The following is a 16,428-nucleotide window of genomic DNA, read 5'->3' on the forward strand; positions in this document are numbered from 1 at the left end:
GGACTGCTTCTTGCAACAGGGAACCAGTACTGGTGGTGTGAGGACTCCTGTCACTTTGGAGCATTAAAAAAAAGCAGCGTATAAAAAGGGCATTTTGCTTTTTCATTTTGTGAAAATACTGTAATTGGTATTGACTGGGGCATCTTGCCAGTTGTATGGGGAAATGGGGAGAATGTCTTACAAGCTGGTGGTCAGAATGATGAGGTAGGTGGGGCATGGTGCTTATCAGTAAGGGTACTTCTGATGCTCTTACTCCTGTGAATAGTTTCACTGAAGTTGGGACTTGAACAGTTGGATGTAAGTCCCAATGCCAGGGAGGGCAACCTAACAAAAAGTAAGACTTCAGACTATGTTGTATTTTAGGTTCTGAAATGGTATGCTTGCCTTTCTGCCTCAGATCATATTTTAAGCCTCTTTGTCTAGGAGAACCCCGCTTTTATGGAATTTAATGATGTGCTACCTCAATGCCACCTGCTGCCTCCTCTTTTGTAGTGGTAGCAGCAGCAAAAGTAATGTTTCTTATTAGCAGTATGTGCATTTTACAGTTGCTGCTCCTGTCTTTTGCTAGGATCCTGATTTTCATGGGGAGGGAGGCAGAATGGTGATGGAGGCCTAAATGTGCCTGCATCTGGAGAATGTTTGCACTGGCAGCCAGTGTACTGCTGTAATACAGGCTTACACTGGTGCAAATGGAGTCTTGGACTCTGCTCAGATTAGTGGGGTTCTGCTGCTGTTTCCTAGTGTCCTGGCTTCTCCCTCTCTTCCCCAGACCCATCAGACTTACTGACTTGGACAAGTGTATGACTATTGATTGTTGAAATGTAAATTGCCATTTGGAACTAGAGACTGATACGAAGTTGGGAAAACCAAGCCTTTGTTCCTTTTCTTGTATTCTCTCAGCTGCAGGTTTAAAAAAAGCCTGTCAGGAGAGTGGTATTCAAACAAGTTTTCTTTACTGTGTCTCACAGTAAGATTCCTAAATGTTGTCTGTGAAGCTGGATGGGTTGAAAAGATCAATAACTAAAGCTGAACCAGGGCATGAGGAAACAAAGCTGTCTACATCTTAGAAAAGTACATTGCAAAACTCAGCATACGTATGGACTGGGTCACATCTAGGAAAGTCCTTTCCAGACACTGCCTATGCTGCCATAAAGTACAATTTTCTTTGTTTTAACAAAGGTTAAGTGTTTTCTTACTATAAATGAACTGTGAGCATTAGAACCTAGTTATAAGGTGAGGTTTTAGAAGGAAAAAAAACTTGTCACTATTTGGTTAAAACTGTCTGGAAATCGGTGTCTGAACTGTGGAAATAATCAAGCTCAGGTGTTAATGGTGAATGTTCACGCTCTCTAGCCTGACAAATTTTGCAGCTATTGTTTCTGTAAGAATGTGTAATATATCTTTTAATCATTCTCCAGACTGCCATTTCTCTGAAACCAGCTAAGTAGTTAATTCTATGTGTTCAGTTCCTTTACTGGGGCTATCAATGAAACATGTTTTAGTTCTCACTTAACTCAGTTTTACTCAGTCTCATAGGGAATTTTTACTCCATCTCATATGGAATCAGGAGTAATTCCTTCTTTTAATGATTTTTCTGTTGCTACTGTGTCTGTCCAGATGCGCTAGTCTAGTCGCCTGTGGGTAATGTATCTTAAGCAGCCTGCGTAGGTAGCATATGTGTGAAGGCCACTTAGGTGATGTCTGGCTTTATTATACACAAATTAATCTACTTCATGTCAAGTGGATCAGTATAGCTTGTGTAATACCTACCAACTTTCAGTAGGATCGGAAAATTCCTCTTATGCATGTGCAGGCCATCTTAGCTTGAAAAAAGTGGAAATTCTTCTCTGTTCCTAGTCTTGCAATCTTATTCTGGTATGCCAAGTCACATGACTTTCCAATTGTTTTTTCCACAACTGCTTAAAGCTATGCAGTATTTTACCAAAATGTACCCTCCTTAGATTTTTCTACATGGTCTCTGCATTTCTGAAAACTATTTCTGTTTGGTTGGGCAGCAAAGAAACTTCCTGGCTGGGGTTGGAGAATGTGTGTGCACCAAGGAAGGGACTCTCTGCTTCCAGATGGAAGCCAAGCCTGGCGTGGGGAGACCTCTGCAAGGAAAATCAAAGTCTGTTTGGGATCTCTGTCCATAGTCTCTTGGGCTGGAGATGTCTGTTGTGTGCCCTTGATCTGTTTGTATGTGTGGTTTTAGCCATGTGATTTCAGCCACAGGGAAAAAAAGTTTAAGGCAAGGTTTGAAGTATTTGTGTTGAGACTTCAGAAAACCAAGCTCCTCCAATAAGACACTGATGGCAGTACTACATAGTTGTCCTGGAAAATGATTAGTATTTCACTTAAAAGCTAAAGCAAGCTGTTTATTGTATTGAATGGGAGTCTCAAAGCTGACAGGTATTTGGTTCTGTTCCTTCTTTCAGTGGGATTTTTTTTTTACACCCAGGTGCAGATTGCCTTCTAAAAACAAAAAGAGTTTCCCTTCTCATAGCTGTGCATGTGGTGGAGATCTTCAGTTCTCTGTTCCGTGGTGCTTGGTTTCAGACTTTGCTGGGTAGGCTTGGTTTTTGCATGCTGCCTGTGAAAGTCCAGGTCAGCATAGTCCTTGAAGTCTTTTTCCTAGTTAAGGTGTTTGAAAATTCTTTGTGCTTGCTTCCCTGTTGCAAGCCTTTCACTGACATCTTAGGGGAGAAAAACAGTTACCTCAAGTGAGTGGAGGGTTGAAATGTGGAACTGCTTCTTGTCTGTCACAGGCAGCACTTGAGAACTCTGTTCTCTAGAATGCGAAGGCTGTGCAAGTGCTTTGTCTTCCCTGCTTCAGCTCTTGATTTAACAGCTTGTCCTCTGTGTTGTTTTTTTTTTTTCCTATTCATGGCATTTCTGCAGAGGTGGTTTAGTTATGGTCCTCTGAAAAGCTGTAGTTCTCTGAAATATCTGAGCAACATTAGGAGTTGAACCTTATCTCTAGTGTATGTAAGGAAGCAAGAAAACTGCACTCTACAGAGCAGATCATCTGTTTAATGGTGGAGCCTTTGTTCTTGGGAATGAAGCCTCTTATGGGGTACTGATTTGGTAAAGAAACTTTAAAGTATGGCAGAGACAGAGTACAACTGTCTATTGTATTTAGCAATCTGTAGATGCCTAGCGTTTCCTAGGTAATGACTTCTAACATCTTGCTAGCTGGGTTGTTGGATGTGCGATCTACAGGGTGTGTGTTTAGACTTTTGCCTAAGTCCAGGCAGCTGTCTGTGACTGAAATGGTTTTGAAGGAGTGAGAAAGTGGATGAATTTCAACTTGCTGATGCAGACCTTCCTAGGCTAACTGTATAGCTAGTTTCCTTTTTGGGTGTCCCTCCCTGTTACCACATAAGGGTGCTTAAAGAAGATAGGATGATTAAGCAACAAATACTTAGAGGGAGTTCAGGGTCAGCAGAAGTTTGGGCTGACTTTGGATATACTTCTGAATAGCATACAGTAAAGGTTACTATAGTCCCTTTCTCAGCAGAGCAAGAGAGATCTGGAAAAAATCCTTTATTCTTAAAATCTTTCACTGCCTAATTCTTCTCATCCTTTCTCTTCTGTGCAGACGCTGTGCTGTAGAAGATGCACTATTACCGATATTCTAATGCAGAAGTCAGCTGTTGGTACAAATACCTGCTCTTCAGCTACAACATTGTCTTTTGGGTGAGTACAAAATGTAGAGAGTGAAATAGTTTAGGCATACCTCAGTCTTATTAACTTCCTGCATATTTCTTCAAGAGAACAGGCTGAAATATTTACCTGAAAGCAGGAAGCTGATGTGTGGTATGTCCTGGGTGTTTTGGAATTGAAGAAGCCTGTCCCATGTGAGAAAGTAATTATTATTGAAAGTGATGTGGATAATGATTCCTCACAATCTTTCCCTTCCTTGCCCCTTCCTCCTATCCTACCTTCTGAGTGAAGATAAAGGAGTGAAGCAGATAAAACTGGTTTTCTTGTGTTTTTTTTTTTTTTTAAAGGAGAAAGGAAAGATCTGCTTAAAGGATTTGTCAAAAGAAAATAGTAGTCTCTACTGTTGCTGACAAGGCCTTTGCCTTTTGAATGCTGGAGGCCATTAAATGCTGGTTGTGTTTGGGCAAAGGTAGAAAGCTACCTTACTTAAGTGGTATGTTAAATTGCTTCCCTGTTAAGGGAAGTATCTTCTAATATCTTCTTTCAGATCATCTTTGATCTCTGTGTTGGAGTGGCGTAGCTGTAAATACACTAAGCAGGAGAAAAAGGAACTGCTGCAGAGATGTGTCAACAGCTGGCATTACAACATAGTCAAGATCTTAAATGTCATGCTCTGTGGGCACCAGAATTGTCTGATACTGTCTTTACATACTTAGCTAGGGACTAGCCTGCCTATAATGTTTGTTTAGAATTGTGAATGAGAAAAGGGTGCAAAAACAGGTGTGTGGTTTTAGATGTGTATGATAGTCAAGATCGCTGAAGGACCTAACTACCTTGGAAAATAAGGTGATTCAAAGGTTAGTGTGTAGCGTTGCATTAGAAATAGTTAATGTGTCTGGGGGAGGGTGAAGTGAAGGATGCAGTTCAGATAAACTTGATAAGTCTTTGCAGAACTTTCAGGTCAAATGTTAAGAGTTTGCACCTGCAGTCATGGAAAGGCATGAGTAGTCATGGAGAAGTGCAGCTACAGTGACTTGCCTGCTGCTAGCAGCTTGGATTAATGTTCTCATTCAGAGTTGAAATATTTCTTAGCATGGATAGCCACTTCTCAATATGTTTAGATTTTTTTCAAAGCTGAAAGGGTCAGATAGTAAGAATGAAAGTATGGTACGTGGTTGAAGTAACTTAAGAGTAAAACTTGATTCTCCTGATCCTGACTTGTCTGAGTTCAGTAGACATATTAGAGAAGACTGCATTAATTCTATTTGTTTACTATGATTCCTTAAACCATGTCAACGTTTTACTACCTAAAATTTAAGATATACAGAATTATTACCCAAATCTGTATTTAACTTTAGTTAAAAAAGGGGTTTAGTGTCTGAACATAAATTGCAGGCTGCAGAATCTTGTTTGTACTTGTCAATAATGACTTGGTATTTTGCTTGATTAACCCACATAAACTTCTGGTAAATTAGGTTGGTGTTTCTGCACATTTTGGCTGCTTTAGCAGTATTTAAGGTAGAAAATAAGCTTTTTCGAAAGCTGCACATAAGATAGACAAAACTCTGAATTAGTTTAGAATCACATACAAATCTAGGTTTGATGGAAGTTCTGGAGGTCATCTGGCCCAATTTTCTGTTGAAAGCAAGACCTGTAGGGTAGGAAATCACTGCTCAAATCGAAGAGCTGGGAGTCTTGCGAGTTTCTTACCAATTTTCTGCTGTCTTCAGCCTAATAAAAATGTTAGAAGGCCAGGTAATACTGAGACTGCAATGTCTGGGTATTGCTGTTGAAAATCACAGAACTTTTTGCTACTGTCACCACCTCTTGTTTACTAGAGCAATGTTTTAACGTGATACTGTAGCATTAAGCCACAGGAGAGTTTGTCGTGTGGATAACAGGGCAGAAAAACGTGTGTGTGGCTTGTGTAGAAACTTTTTTCCAGCCAGGGTTAATTGGCCACAATATTGCCATTGTGCAAATGTTCTTTAGTGATGATTTTTTTCCCCCTAGCAATTGAGGATTCCCATCATGGCCTTGTGTCAAAAAAGCACCTGCTCAAAGGCTGCCAGCTCTGTAGTTGTTTTTCTTCTATATAGTACAGCTCCCATGCACCTGTAGTGGAGTGTGGTGCAATGAGAAGTAGTATTTGTCAAGCTGTTCTGGTTTTCAGAGAAATCACTTTGTAACTGGGTGGATGCTCTTCAGCAGATAGTGTGAGGGATATGTGAGAAACTGGCAGACTCTTTTGTTCATGAATAGATTGTTCTAGACCTCTGCTTTCTTTCTAGTAAGTATCTCATGAAGTGGGGTCTATTACTGGTTTTGTTGGGTAAACAACCTTTGAAAAGTGGAAATTTTTTGTTGCTACTGGGAAGACTATCAAGAATTTGCCTGTGCCTTTTCAGAGGAATTAATTTTATCTCTGTTTTCTTTTCTATTCCCTGCAGAGTCATTACGCTTCACTTTTTTCAAATTTTTTTTACTGTATTCTCTTGAAATTAATGAAGATGCCAGGATTTTTCTTCTCCTTAAAGAATCATTTTTAAAGAAAAGATGCAGAAAAGTTGAGGAGAGTTTGAAGTACAGCTTGCGTGTTTCAGCTGATCTGTTGGCTGGAGGAATTGGTTTTCTAAACAGATACTAGTAGTATTGCTAGCTTGCTCAATGAATGGTCTGAGGCTTCTGCTAAGAAGTTGTTATCAGGCTGACCTAGTAAATTATGTGTAACTACAGCTCTTTTGATAAGAGTGGGGCACCTTTAGCTGTAGAACAAGCTATGTAAATGTTGAGTGGGAGGGTAGACACTCCTGTAGGCAATGCATGAATCATTTAGCTGACACAATGATTCAGGAGCCTATGACATCCGGTTGGCTGGGATGACTAGTCTAACAGTCTCTTGAATTGGACAAATACATTGTGTGTAGAACAAAGTAGATTTTCCACATGCCTTAAAAGAACTGAAGGACTACAAAATCAGAAGGGAAATGTAACCATGACTTGAAAAAGCAGCATTTAAGGAGGGAATGTTAGTGTTGATTCACTTTTCTTGGCTTGCAGGACAGGTGCTTGTGGGAGCTTGTTTTGTGAGTGTTAGTGTTAGTGAGGGTGGCTGCTATATAATGGGTATGAGAGATAGTCTTTAGATAGGTGTGCAGACAGCCTTTTGACAATTTAAGCTGTTACTGGAGGTGTGATGGTAGCTCACCTGTGTCTCAACTCATGACACAGTTTATTCACAAGCCAGGTAACTTGCACATAAATAGAGTTGCATTTGTTCCTCTGTCATGCTTACTAAAGATGCATGGTGACTTCCCTGCTGTAGCTCTAAAGATAGTATCAGTGACTGTATAAACTTTAAGGTTAAACCATGTGGTGACTTAGTGAGTAGTTTACAGAATACTTAAACTTTTTAGTGCGTGGTTACTTTTCTTCAGTTTGTGTCATGTTTCAAATACAGTTCACGTAGATTGGGGTGGAACTAAGTATTGACCTCAAAGAGGACAAATATGACTTAATAATGGCAGTTTAATCAGCCTTTAGAAATCTGTAAAACTTCATTCTCTTGGAAGGTGGTTTTTTTTTTTTTCCTATGGCAACTTGGCCATAGAAGGTTCAGTTTTGCTGGCTTTGAGTTAGTTGTGTATGACTGGCTTACAAAAATCACTTCTCTGTTCTTTGTGCTTGGCTTTCCCTTATAAGAAAGGGAATGGAGGTCATAGGAAGGCTCTGTCTTAGGCATGATTTTAATGCAGGATTACTTTATTTTCATCTTGCTTTTTAAGCATGCTAATAAGATTTAACTTCTTCAAGTACACTTGTTTTAATGAGTAGTGATGAGGCAGTATTGTAACCATTAAGATAGCCCTGTAGGGAGTGCTCAGAAGTTTAAGTGAAATTACCCTATTACAGCAAGGCTGGACCTCCTTTTGAGTTCTAAGCTTTTTTTCCCCAAATAAATTCATTTGCCATAATGAAATTAAAAGACCGCAGTATACAAGGTGAAGAGCTTGGTTCTGGCACCTTCCTGTTCTGAGTCATTTTGCAATTGAGTGAGTCCTTCTGTGAAAGCCCCAGTGGAGGGAGGAGGCAGTGGGTAGGCAACTGACCCCAGGGGGAGCACAGGGGTGCCCTGTCTTGGGCTGCAGCACTTCCTGTGCCTTCCAGACTGCACTTGGAAAGGTCCAGGGAATAAAAGGAGGTGCCTCAATCCCCTGTCTCTGCTTGCTTCTTTGCCTCCAGTTGAAGGAGTTTTTGGGGTAGTACAAGAATTGCACCTCAGCCAGGACACGGCTGTTTCAGTGAAGTGAAGGATTGCATTTGTGCTCTGCCAAAACCTTTTAGGTTGTATGTGAGCTCACTGTCTCAGATGAATTGAGAGGAGAGGGTAAAATAGCTTTTAGCCGCTGTCATCTTGATTTATCTTCTAATGTTCTGTAGCTTTGTGTGTGGCTCTTAAGGGTTTTTAGAGAAAAAAAACTTAAAACTTCTCACTCGTGCTATAGGAAATGTGACATTTTTGCCCTGAACATGATGATGAAGGGCAAAAATTCTCTTAAGCTCTGGAAAAGAATTCTGAGCTCATTTTTGAAAAGAGAAGACAAGACCCAGGATAGCATAAGATTTTCTTGGCTTTTGCAGTGTATGTTGTTTTTCAGGAATGTCTAAAACAGCCAGGCTGTGCCAGGAAGAGGAAAGGATCCACCACCAGGTGGTTTCCTGACCCTGAGAGGAAAAGTCTGGGAAGAGACAAGGGTAGGAAGGAAGGGCTGTAAGCTGCTGATTGCTCCAGCATGGGTGGAGCTACAGTGTAAAATAGGATTGTCTAGGGGCATGGAAAAAGTGTTCTCCCCAAGAGTAATGTTTTGTGCTTACACAAACTGAGTGCAATGACATATGAGTTTGTTTATTGATTTCCTTCCCTCCCTGCCCCCCCCCCCCCCCCCCCCCCCCCCCATTTTGTTTCTGCATCTGAAAATCACTGGGTTAAGATTTAGGGGTAGTTTGGCTCAATATTCTGTTTATATCCATATGGTTTTTATATCCATATGGTTTATAATAGTATTTTTAAAGTTGTGCTTTGATGCAAATCATCACTTCAAATCTACCTGGCTTATTCAGAGTCTGAGATGAGTAGTCATTGTGCTGTTGCTTATTAAGCAACATCTGGAAATTTAACTTATTTAGCACTGCTTTGCCCTGTTGTAACTCTTTCCATGTACCAGTAGTGGATTTGGTTGGTTAATCTGTGTGCTTAAGACCTAAAATATGGCATATAATACTTCATGCCTCAACAGAAGTGTCTAACATAATTTGAGTAATTTTTACAGAATGACTTGAATGACACTTGCAGCCCTTTTTGGCTTTCCTTTCCCTGACTCCCCCTGGCAGACTAAACCCAGAACAACTCCATTTGCCCTGAGTGCAGTTTAGGGTCAGCAGGCAGTGAACTCAGCAGTGCTTAAAATCTACACATATATTTTCTTGTGTGACTGTTAAGAGGGTCCCATTTTTGCTTCTTGCCTGTGCTGTGGGGAAGTGCCTGTAATGCCTGTTTAGTTCATGGGAGGTGCTTCGTTTCCTAGAGGAAAGGGCCCCCTTTTCAATGTGCTTTTTCAGTTGTTGGGATTTACTTGTCAATGTGTGTAAGGCTGGGGGGACAGGGAACAGCCTCAGTCCTTTATATAGAATCATAGAATCATTTAGGTTGGAAAAGACCTTTAAGATTATTGAGTCCAGCTGTAAACCTAACCTGCTAAGTCCACCACTAAACCATGCCCCAAAGTGCCATGTCTGTATGTCTTTTAAATACCTCCAGGGATGGGGACTAAACCACTTCTCTGGGCAGCCTGTTCCAATGCTTGGCCACTCTTTCCATGAAGAAATTTTTTCTAATAGCCAATCTAACTCTCCACTGGTGCAACTTGAGGCCATTTCCTCTTGTCCTATCACTTCTTGCTTGGCAGAAGAGACTGACACCCACCTCACTACAACCCCCTTTCAGGTAGTTGTAGAGCGTGATAAGGTCTCCCCTCAGCCTCCTCTTCTCCAGGCTAAACAACCCCAGTTCCCTCAGCCGTTCCTCATAAGACTTGTTCTCCAGACCCTTCACCAGCTTCCTTGCCCTTCTTTGGACATGCTCCAGCAGCTCAATGTCTTTTGAGGTTATGTGGACATAGCAGGTTAGAATGCCATTTTAAGTAATGAGGGAGAGCTGCCTTCAGTGTGTAGAGAGGTCATTTTGGTTTTATTATTGAAATTGGATATTAAAAAAACTGCCTGAGAATGGAGAAAGGGAATAAAAGACTAGAACAAGGATCTCTTGCTTCATTTGGATGAATATAATTCAGAAATATTTATTAAACAAACATATGAATTGGTGTAGGGTTTGTATGTTGTCAGTTAGATTTGTTGCTCAGTTGAAAGTAAGTGGATGGACCATTATTTCAGCTTAATTCAAAAGGGCTTAAGGTAAGGATTCAGAAGACAAACTATCTAATTAGAGAAGAGGCTAATATAATGAGCCTTGACACTGAGAAGTTATGAAGAGTCAAGCATAGCTACTGTCTGGGGGTGGTACTGTAAAATGACTAAAGAAGGAATAACATCAAAATGCATTAAATATGCTGAAATGACCAGCCAGGTTAGCTCAGTTGGTTAGAACACGGTGCTAATAATGCCAAGTTCACAGGTTCAGTCCCTGCTTATTGCAGGGGGGTTGGGCTCGATCTCTCAAGGTCCCTTCCAACCCAAAGCATTCTATGATTCTATGAAATCTTCATTAGTATGCAGGGGAAAGGTTTAGAGCAAGTCATTGGGACAAGGATAATTCCCACTTGTATGCTACTGTATGGAATTGTTAATTTAGTACTGTGTGTTTCTTGAGTAATCATGAATAATCAAATTGAAATACTTTTTAAAAAGTAGTTTATAAAATGCAAGAATGCTATGGAATAAAAGCACTCTAAATCCTCTCTCTGCAGGACATTAACTCACGGGGAGGAATGTCCCATTACTACTGTACTAGGATTAGTGACAGTATTTCTTTTACTTGAGTGACAGTGCTACTGGTTAAGTGTTTGCGAATGTGTTGATTAGTTGATGATTAATTCATTTTTCTTCTTTTTGTTTTAGCTAGCTGGGATGGCCTTCCTTGCGGCTGGTCTGTGGGCGTGGAGTGAAAAGGTAAGGGTAGAAATGACTGATCTTACTTTGTTTAGTGGCTGCTCTCTGCTGCCCCCAGCCCCAGTAAAACTACTTCCTCAGGAAGCAGCAAAGGTTAAATGTAGCAGTGAGCTCAGGACCATGTTCAGGTGATCTAAATTGAGTTCAGCTGGAGTTTAATTCTTGTCCCTCATCAGATGTGTTAAGCTGTGGCCCTTGATGTTTAGACCTTTTTTGTAAATTTGTAAGAGCAGGATGCTAGGGAGAATTTAATCTCTGTGAATAGTCTTTATGAACTGGTTCTCTTTTGAAAGCATGTTTTCTAAAATACACTTATATACCCACCTTTTTTTATTAAAAACAAGAAACATTTGGGAGGAATGTAGAAGATACCTTTTTATATTAAAACAAACAAAGCCCGTGTGTCTTTGGGACCATCTTTCTGTAGTATTCCAATCTTCAGGCCATCTGTTTCTGTCTTCTACTTTACTCCCCATGAAGATGCTTAAGTGATTGTACCTTCATGTAGAGGAACAAAATTGGGGAAGGTGATCTAGCTGAGTGACACTCTTATTTTTGGCAAAGGTTTCTTTCAGCTGAATAACTTCCTCAGAGGAAGTCTGTGCAGGCATGTACCTACAGAGTTTGCCTCTTACAAGACAGATGGTATAGGTATGGAAATACATGGTTCACCCCCTTGTTATGAGTGTTAAAGCATGGCTTTAATATGACTGCAAGCAGTAGGAAAAAGTGACAATTACTAGCGATTTACTGCTCTGCATCTTAATTAACAGCAGAGGGCAGGTGCCCTCATTGTTCATTTGTGCTGCTGAGTAGGAACACTTTAATTACCATCATAGAGTAACATTTCCTTAATCAGAGTGCTTATATGCAGCAGTTGCCCACATACAGAGAGGTTCTGGGATTCCCCTACTCCTAGGAAGAGAAAGAGTTTTATGATGATCTTCATGCTGAGCTATCTCTTCTCCTTCTTTCTGTTCCCTGTGTGTGTGCATGCATTCTCACAACCAGATTAGTGATAGCATTGATATATAGTAAGCAGCCTATCTCCACAGACAAATGCGTTTACCTCCTATTCTGTTGTTATAAAAGGATTTTCTTTCCAATCTGCTAGGGAGGGTGTTAAACTTGTCTTGAATTTGTATTCTCTCATGTCCAGACACTATCTTCTGTTCTGTAAAGCAGCACATAGGATCTGTGTGGTTGGAAATTACTAGCTCACAACAACCTCCATTTGCCAAATGGACTTTATGGTACACTGAAGTTACTAGAGGCAAAGACAGACTCTTTCTGTCTTTATTTCTTAAATTTTGCCTGAACTATTTCTGCTCTCTGTTCTGTCTTGCAAGTAAGTGCTTCAAAGGTTTTCCTGTGGTTTTGAACTTTTGAATGGCTCATGAAAACTTTACATTATTTTTCATGTCTGTTATTCTGTGCTATGTAGGCAGTCTTTCATACTAGTACCATTCTTCAGCCATAGTGCCTGTATGGATCTGTCTGTTTACAGATAAACATCTTGGTGAACAATAGATGGGAAGTAAGAGCAAAACATTCCAGAAACTGTGCTGCAGTGGTAAACCCAGAGATAAACTACAGGTGGTGGAAGAGTTTTCAACATCCTGTCTCTTAGTGCAACATGAAGTACATTGGGTCCCTTTAACTTCTCTGGTTTTTTTATTGTCTTTTTCTTTTTCCACTAGGACTATGCTTCAGATTGATTGCTCAGCAGTCTCTTTTTTTCTGGATATAAATCCTGTGCATCTCTTTTAGCTGATAATATATCAAAATGAGAATGCTGGTTTGTGAGAAAAGTTGAAAATACTATGTGTGGGAAAAAAAAAAAAAAAAAAAAGTTACCTGTCCTGATTTGTGTTACCTGTTTTAGTCAAATCCAGTCTCTTTTAACTGGTGTATCTAATTGGCCTATCCTATGGTCTTATAACTGGGTGGAGTTATTCTGAACAGTCACGTAAAAGTTAAATTGCATAAAATTTTAGAAGTCTACAGGAGAAAAACTGGATAGATGCTCATGTCTGTCACCCAAGAGATATTGCAAAAATCACTAAGAGAAAGTGAATTATAATAAACTGTTACTAGAAGCAAGGTGAATAACACTGAGCCCTCTCATCAGGAAAACAGTTTTTATTGGTAAAACCATTTCAAGAAGGACACAAAGGTAGATCTGGGAAACTAGAGGCTAGGCAGCCTAACTTCATTCCAGCAAGTTCATGGCTAATAACAAATGGAGAGGGAGCAGTCAGTCTACTTCAAAGGATGACTGTTATTTAGAGGGACTTCAGAGCATGGAGAAATGGAACCTTAAGAAACAGGAACCTTAAGAAAGTTTAGGTAAAAAAGGGGAGGGAAAAAAAAAAGGCAAATACAAAATCCTGTGCCTGAGATAGAGTAACCCCGTGCATCAATATGGGCTGGGAGTTGACTGTCTAGAAAGCAGCTTTGTGAGGAAAAAAACTTGAGCTCCTGTTGGTCAGCAAGCTGAATATCAGGTGTGCCCTCATGTCAAGCCCAAGAGCATACTGGGCTATATTAACACCAATGTGGCCAGTGTTTGAGGGAGGAGCTTCTTCCAGGAATATTCATCACACTTGAGGCTGCATCTGGACTACCATGTCCAGTTTTGGGCTCGCCTATGTCAGGCAGGTCTTTTCCAATCTTAACTTATTCTATGATTAAGTGTACTTATTCTTTAGTCTCCTGATATTTGTTTGTGTTTGTACACAGAGGTACATAAACTGTCTAAAGGTACGTGCATATAACTTGTGTTATAATCCGTGGCAGTGTGATATTGTGACAATCAACAAACATCCAGTTTACAGAACTTCATTACAAGAAATCAGCTCTGTCCTTGTGAAATGTATTTTGTAGTTTCCATAATAGTGTATCTCAAAACATTAACTGGTTTGGCATCTGTTAATGGGCTGTACTAGAGATTTTTTTTTTTTTGAAGACAGTCCATGTTTGCCCTCTGTTGCCAACATGCTTCAGTTGAGATGGTGGTATAATGCTTACAAGCATTAAAGGAAAGTGGAAAACAAGTTAAGCATGTACAGTTGAACTCTTATTTACTGTTCTAATTGACTGGAAGGAAGACTTAAAGGCTGAATTTTCTTCCTTTTTTTTTTTTTTTTTTACACTGACTTCAGGTATCAGACTTCATTTCTGTATACCTGTAGGAAATCTAGGTGCTGTTGTAAAGGGCAGCCTGTGCTTCAAAGAGCTTTTACAATCCTGCAGATGGCACAGGGAGAAGCATCCTTAGAGACATGAGTAAGGTGGAATGAGATAGTCCCCTGAATTCATTCTCTTGTTTATTTCCTTCAAGATTTTTCATTTAATATCTTTTCAAAAGAATGTTGCAAACATCAAATGTGAGCATGAAGACACTGTTGTGAACCAGCAACATCTGAGGGTGAACAATAGAGCCTGGTTCCTGCCAAGCTTTCTTCATAACATGCTTTGATCACAGGAAGTTTTCTTCCAAAAGATGTTGCTTGAGCAAGTGAGATTGTCTGGGAAAAAAAGCTAGAGTTTGGGTGTGGGAAAGAGATGGCTGGAAATAGCTGTGAGAGTTTCAACATTCTGGTGTCACAGTGTTTGGTTTCATAGTGTATTGGTTCTACAAAGACACTGAATTAGCCAAGCTAGTCTTGGCGTGGTTCCTTGATTGTGGGGTCTGAGCCAAGGTTTGATTAGGTGGGACTCTCATAATTAACCCAGTAGACCGAGTTTGATAGTTAGCTGTGAGGTCTTACAGTTTGTAAGAATGGAAATGTGTTGCTGGTGACACTAACTAGAAAAGTCTTTGCTTCCCAAGACTTCCTCAATGCTGGGAAATCCATAAACCATGACCACTTTTTAATAGGCTATTTCAACTGTTAGTCACCAGGCAATTTTAGTGCGAGGCAATTCTGAATTCTAGAGTTCAATTATTCAGTTGTTACGGTTCAATTATTTTTTTTCTTTTCATCCCTTCAACTAGTTTTGGTAAAAACAACTCTGTTGTCTTGCTGTTGCCAAATTAACAGCTCTAACAAGATCTGTTACAGAACACATTATGAAAGAAGGTGAACTCCTGTGTATAACTATAGTACTGTTAATCAGTGTCTTTTCATCAGCTGATGAAGTTTCTCCATGTGCATGTTTTCTTCTAATGATGTATTTTGAAGACATTATTTTTGTTCCATAAGCATTTAATTACAAAGTGGTATGGATTTTTCCAAGGTATTCTCTTAGGATGTATATTCTTTGCACTTAACTCTAGGACAAATACCTCAGTAGCAAGATGGGAATTTACATTCCCTTCACAGAATTACGACTGCTTATACGAATTACTTTACGAGTCTCTCTGATATCTTTCTCTTACACAAAACGTAGTTAGCTTGAGAATATAGTTTATAAAGAAAAAAACAAAAGGTAGTAAACATGTAATTATGGGATTTTGTACCATGGCGATTTTTGTTGTTTCTTTCTTTTAAAGGGAAAGTATTTCCTTATTAAAATGCTTTGTGTGTTGCTGATGAGTGTATGATGAACACTCAGACTACTGCTAGGCTGCCTGGGTGTCCCTACAAATTGCTCTTGTTAACTTAAGAGTTTCAGTGGTTTGTCCCTGTTGTCTTCTGCATGTTGCATCTTGGTTTTGCACACTATGAGAAGCTTGTGTTACGTGTATTTGATGGAATTTTAATGGTAGCTGGTATATAAACTTAATTTCTTTAAAACCTAATCTAGAAATAAGGGCTTCACTGTGTTAGCATTACATCTGCATAGACTTAGACATTCTGTCCTAAGATATAGGCAGACAGGCTTAATAGGTAAGATTGTTGTCAAGATAAGTGGTGTCTCTGGATAGTTAGCAAAAAAGAAAATATTGCTGATAAAATAGGCAAATTTGTAAGTGTCTTATAGGGTATAGATAACTTCTTCTAGCGTTAAGAATTTTATCTGGGGTGAAAGGGGAATATTTAGAGTCTACTTCTGTGTTTTTGCAAGATTTTGGAGGAGCATTCCTAAGACTATTCAGCACTAAAAGGGATATAAATGAAATGTTGAGAAGAAAAACTTGCTTCCCTTGAAAACCGAACCAAGATTTTGTTCCTCTCCCTTCAAATGTCACCCATAACCTGCTTTGTAATTAGAATGTCTCTCTCTTTCTGCCACCTAAACATTAGGATTGGAAAAATTCTATTCTTAATTTTTTTCTGAAGACTTTGAGATTGGAGTGCCCTTCTGATTGATGCTTTTCAAGTTAATATAAAGAATTAATTCTTTTGCCTTGAAACAAAATGAATATTCAGTGATAGTATTGAGCTTTTAGCACCATCTTGTGGAAGCTTGTTTGCCAACTAGAACTAGAATGTGAGAAGTAGCCTGCACTGGATTTACTTATTAAAAGAATGAATAGCTGTAATTTTGTGTTAATACTTGCTTTGCTAGAGTGAAGAAAATTGGTGTCATCAACAACCATTTTACAACAACCATGTGGGTTGCTGTTGGCAAGCTCAAGGGTCTGTAACAAATGCATTTGGAATCATGTGGAAATCATGGACATCCAGAAGG

The 16,428-nt window shown here is 39.6% G+C and overlaps 1 protein-coding gene across 6 annotated transcripts in view; it reads left to right on the top strand.

Annotated features, from left to right (window-relative positions):
- Positions 1 to 16,428, top strand: part of TSPAN14 (tetraspanin 14) — a 54,726-nt gene that overhangs the window by 12,080 nt on the left and 26,218 nt on the right. For 4 of the 6 annotated variants that reach the window (XM_075718038.1, XM_075718037.1, XM_075718040.1 and 1 more), the window contains exons 2-4: positions 3,599 to 3,696; positions 9,482 to 9,667; positions 10,798 to 10,848. In XM_075718038.1, coding sequence (XP_075574153.1) covers positions 3,616 to 3,696; positions 9,482 to 9,667; positions 10,798 to 10,848 — 318 coding nt within the window. In that variant the 5' untranslated portion in view covers positions 3,599 to 3,615. The remainder of the gene's footprint in view (positions 1 to 3,598; positions 3,697 to 9,481; positions 9,668 to 10,797; positions 10,849 to 16,428) is intronic. The other 2 variants (XM_075718041.1, XM_075718042.1) reach the window with 1 other exon arrangement.

This window comes from Pelecanus crispus, chromosome 10 (genome assembly GCF_030463565.1).
Source record: "Pelecanus crispus isolate bPelCri1 chromosome 10, bPelCri1.pri, whole genome shotgun sequence".
NCBI lineage: Eukaryota > Metazoa > Chordata > Aves > Pelecaniformes > Pelecanidae > Pelecanus > Pelecanus crispus.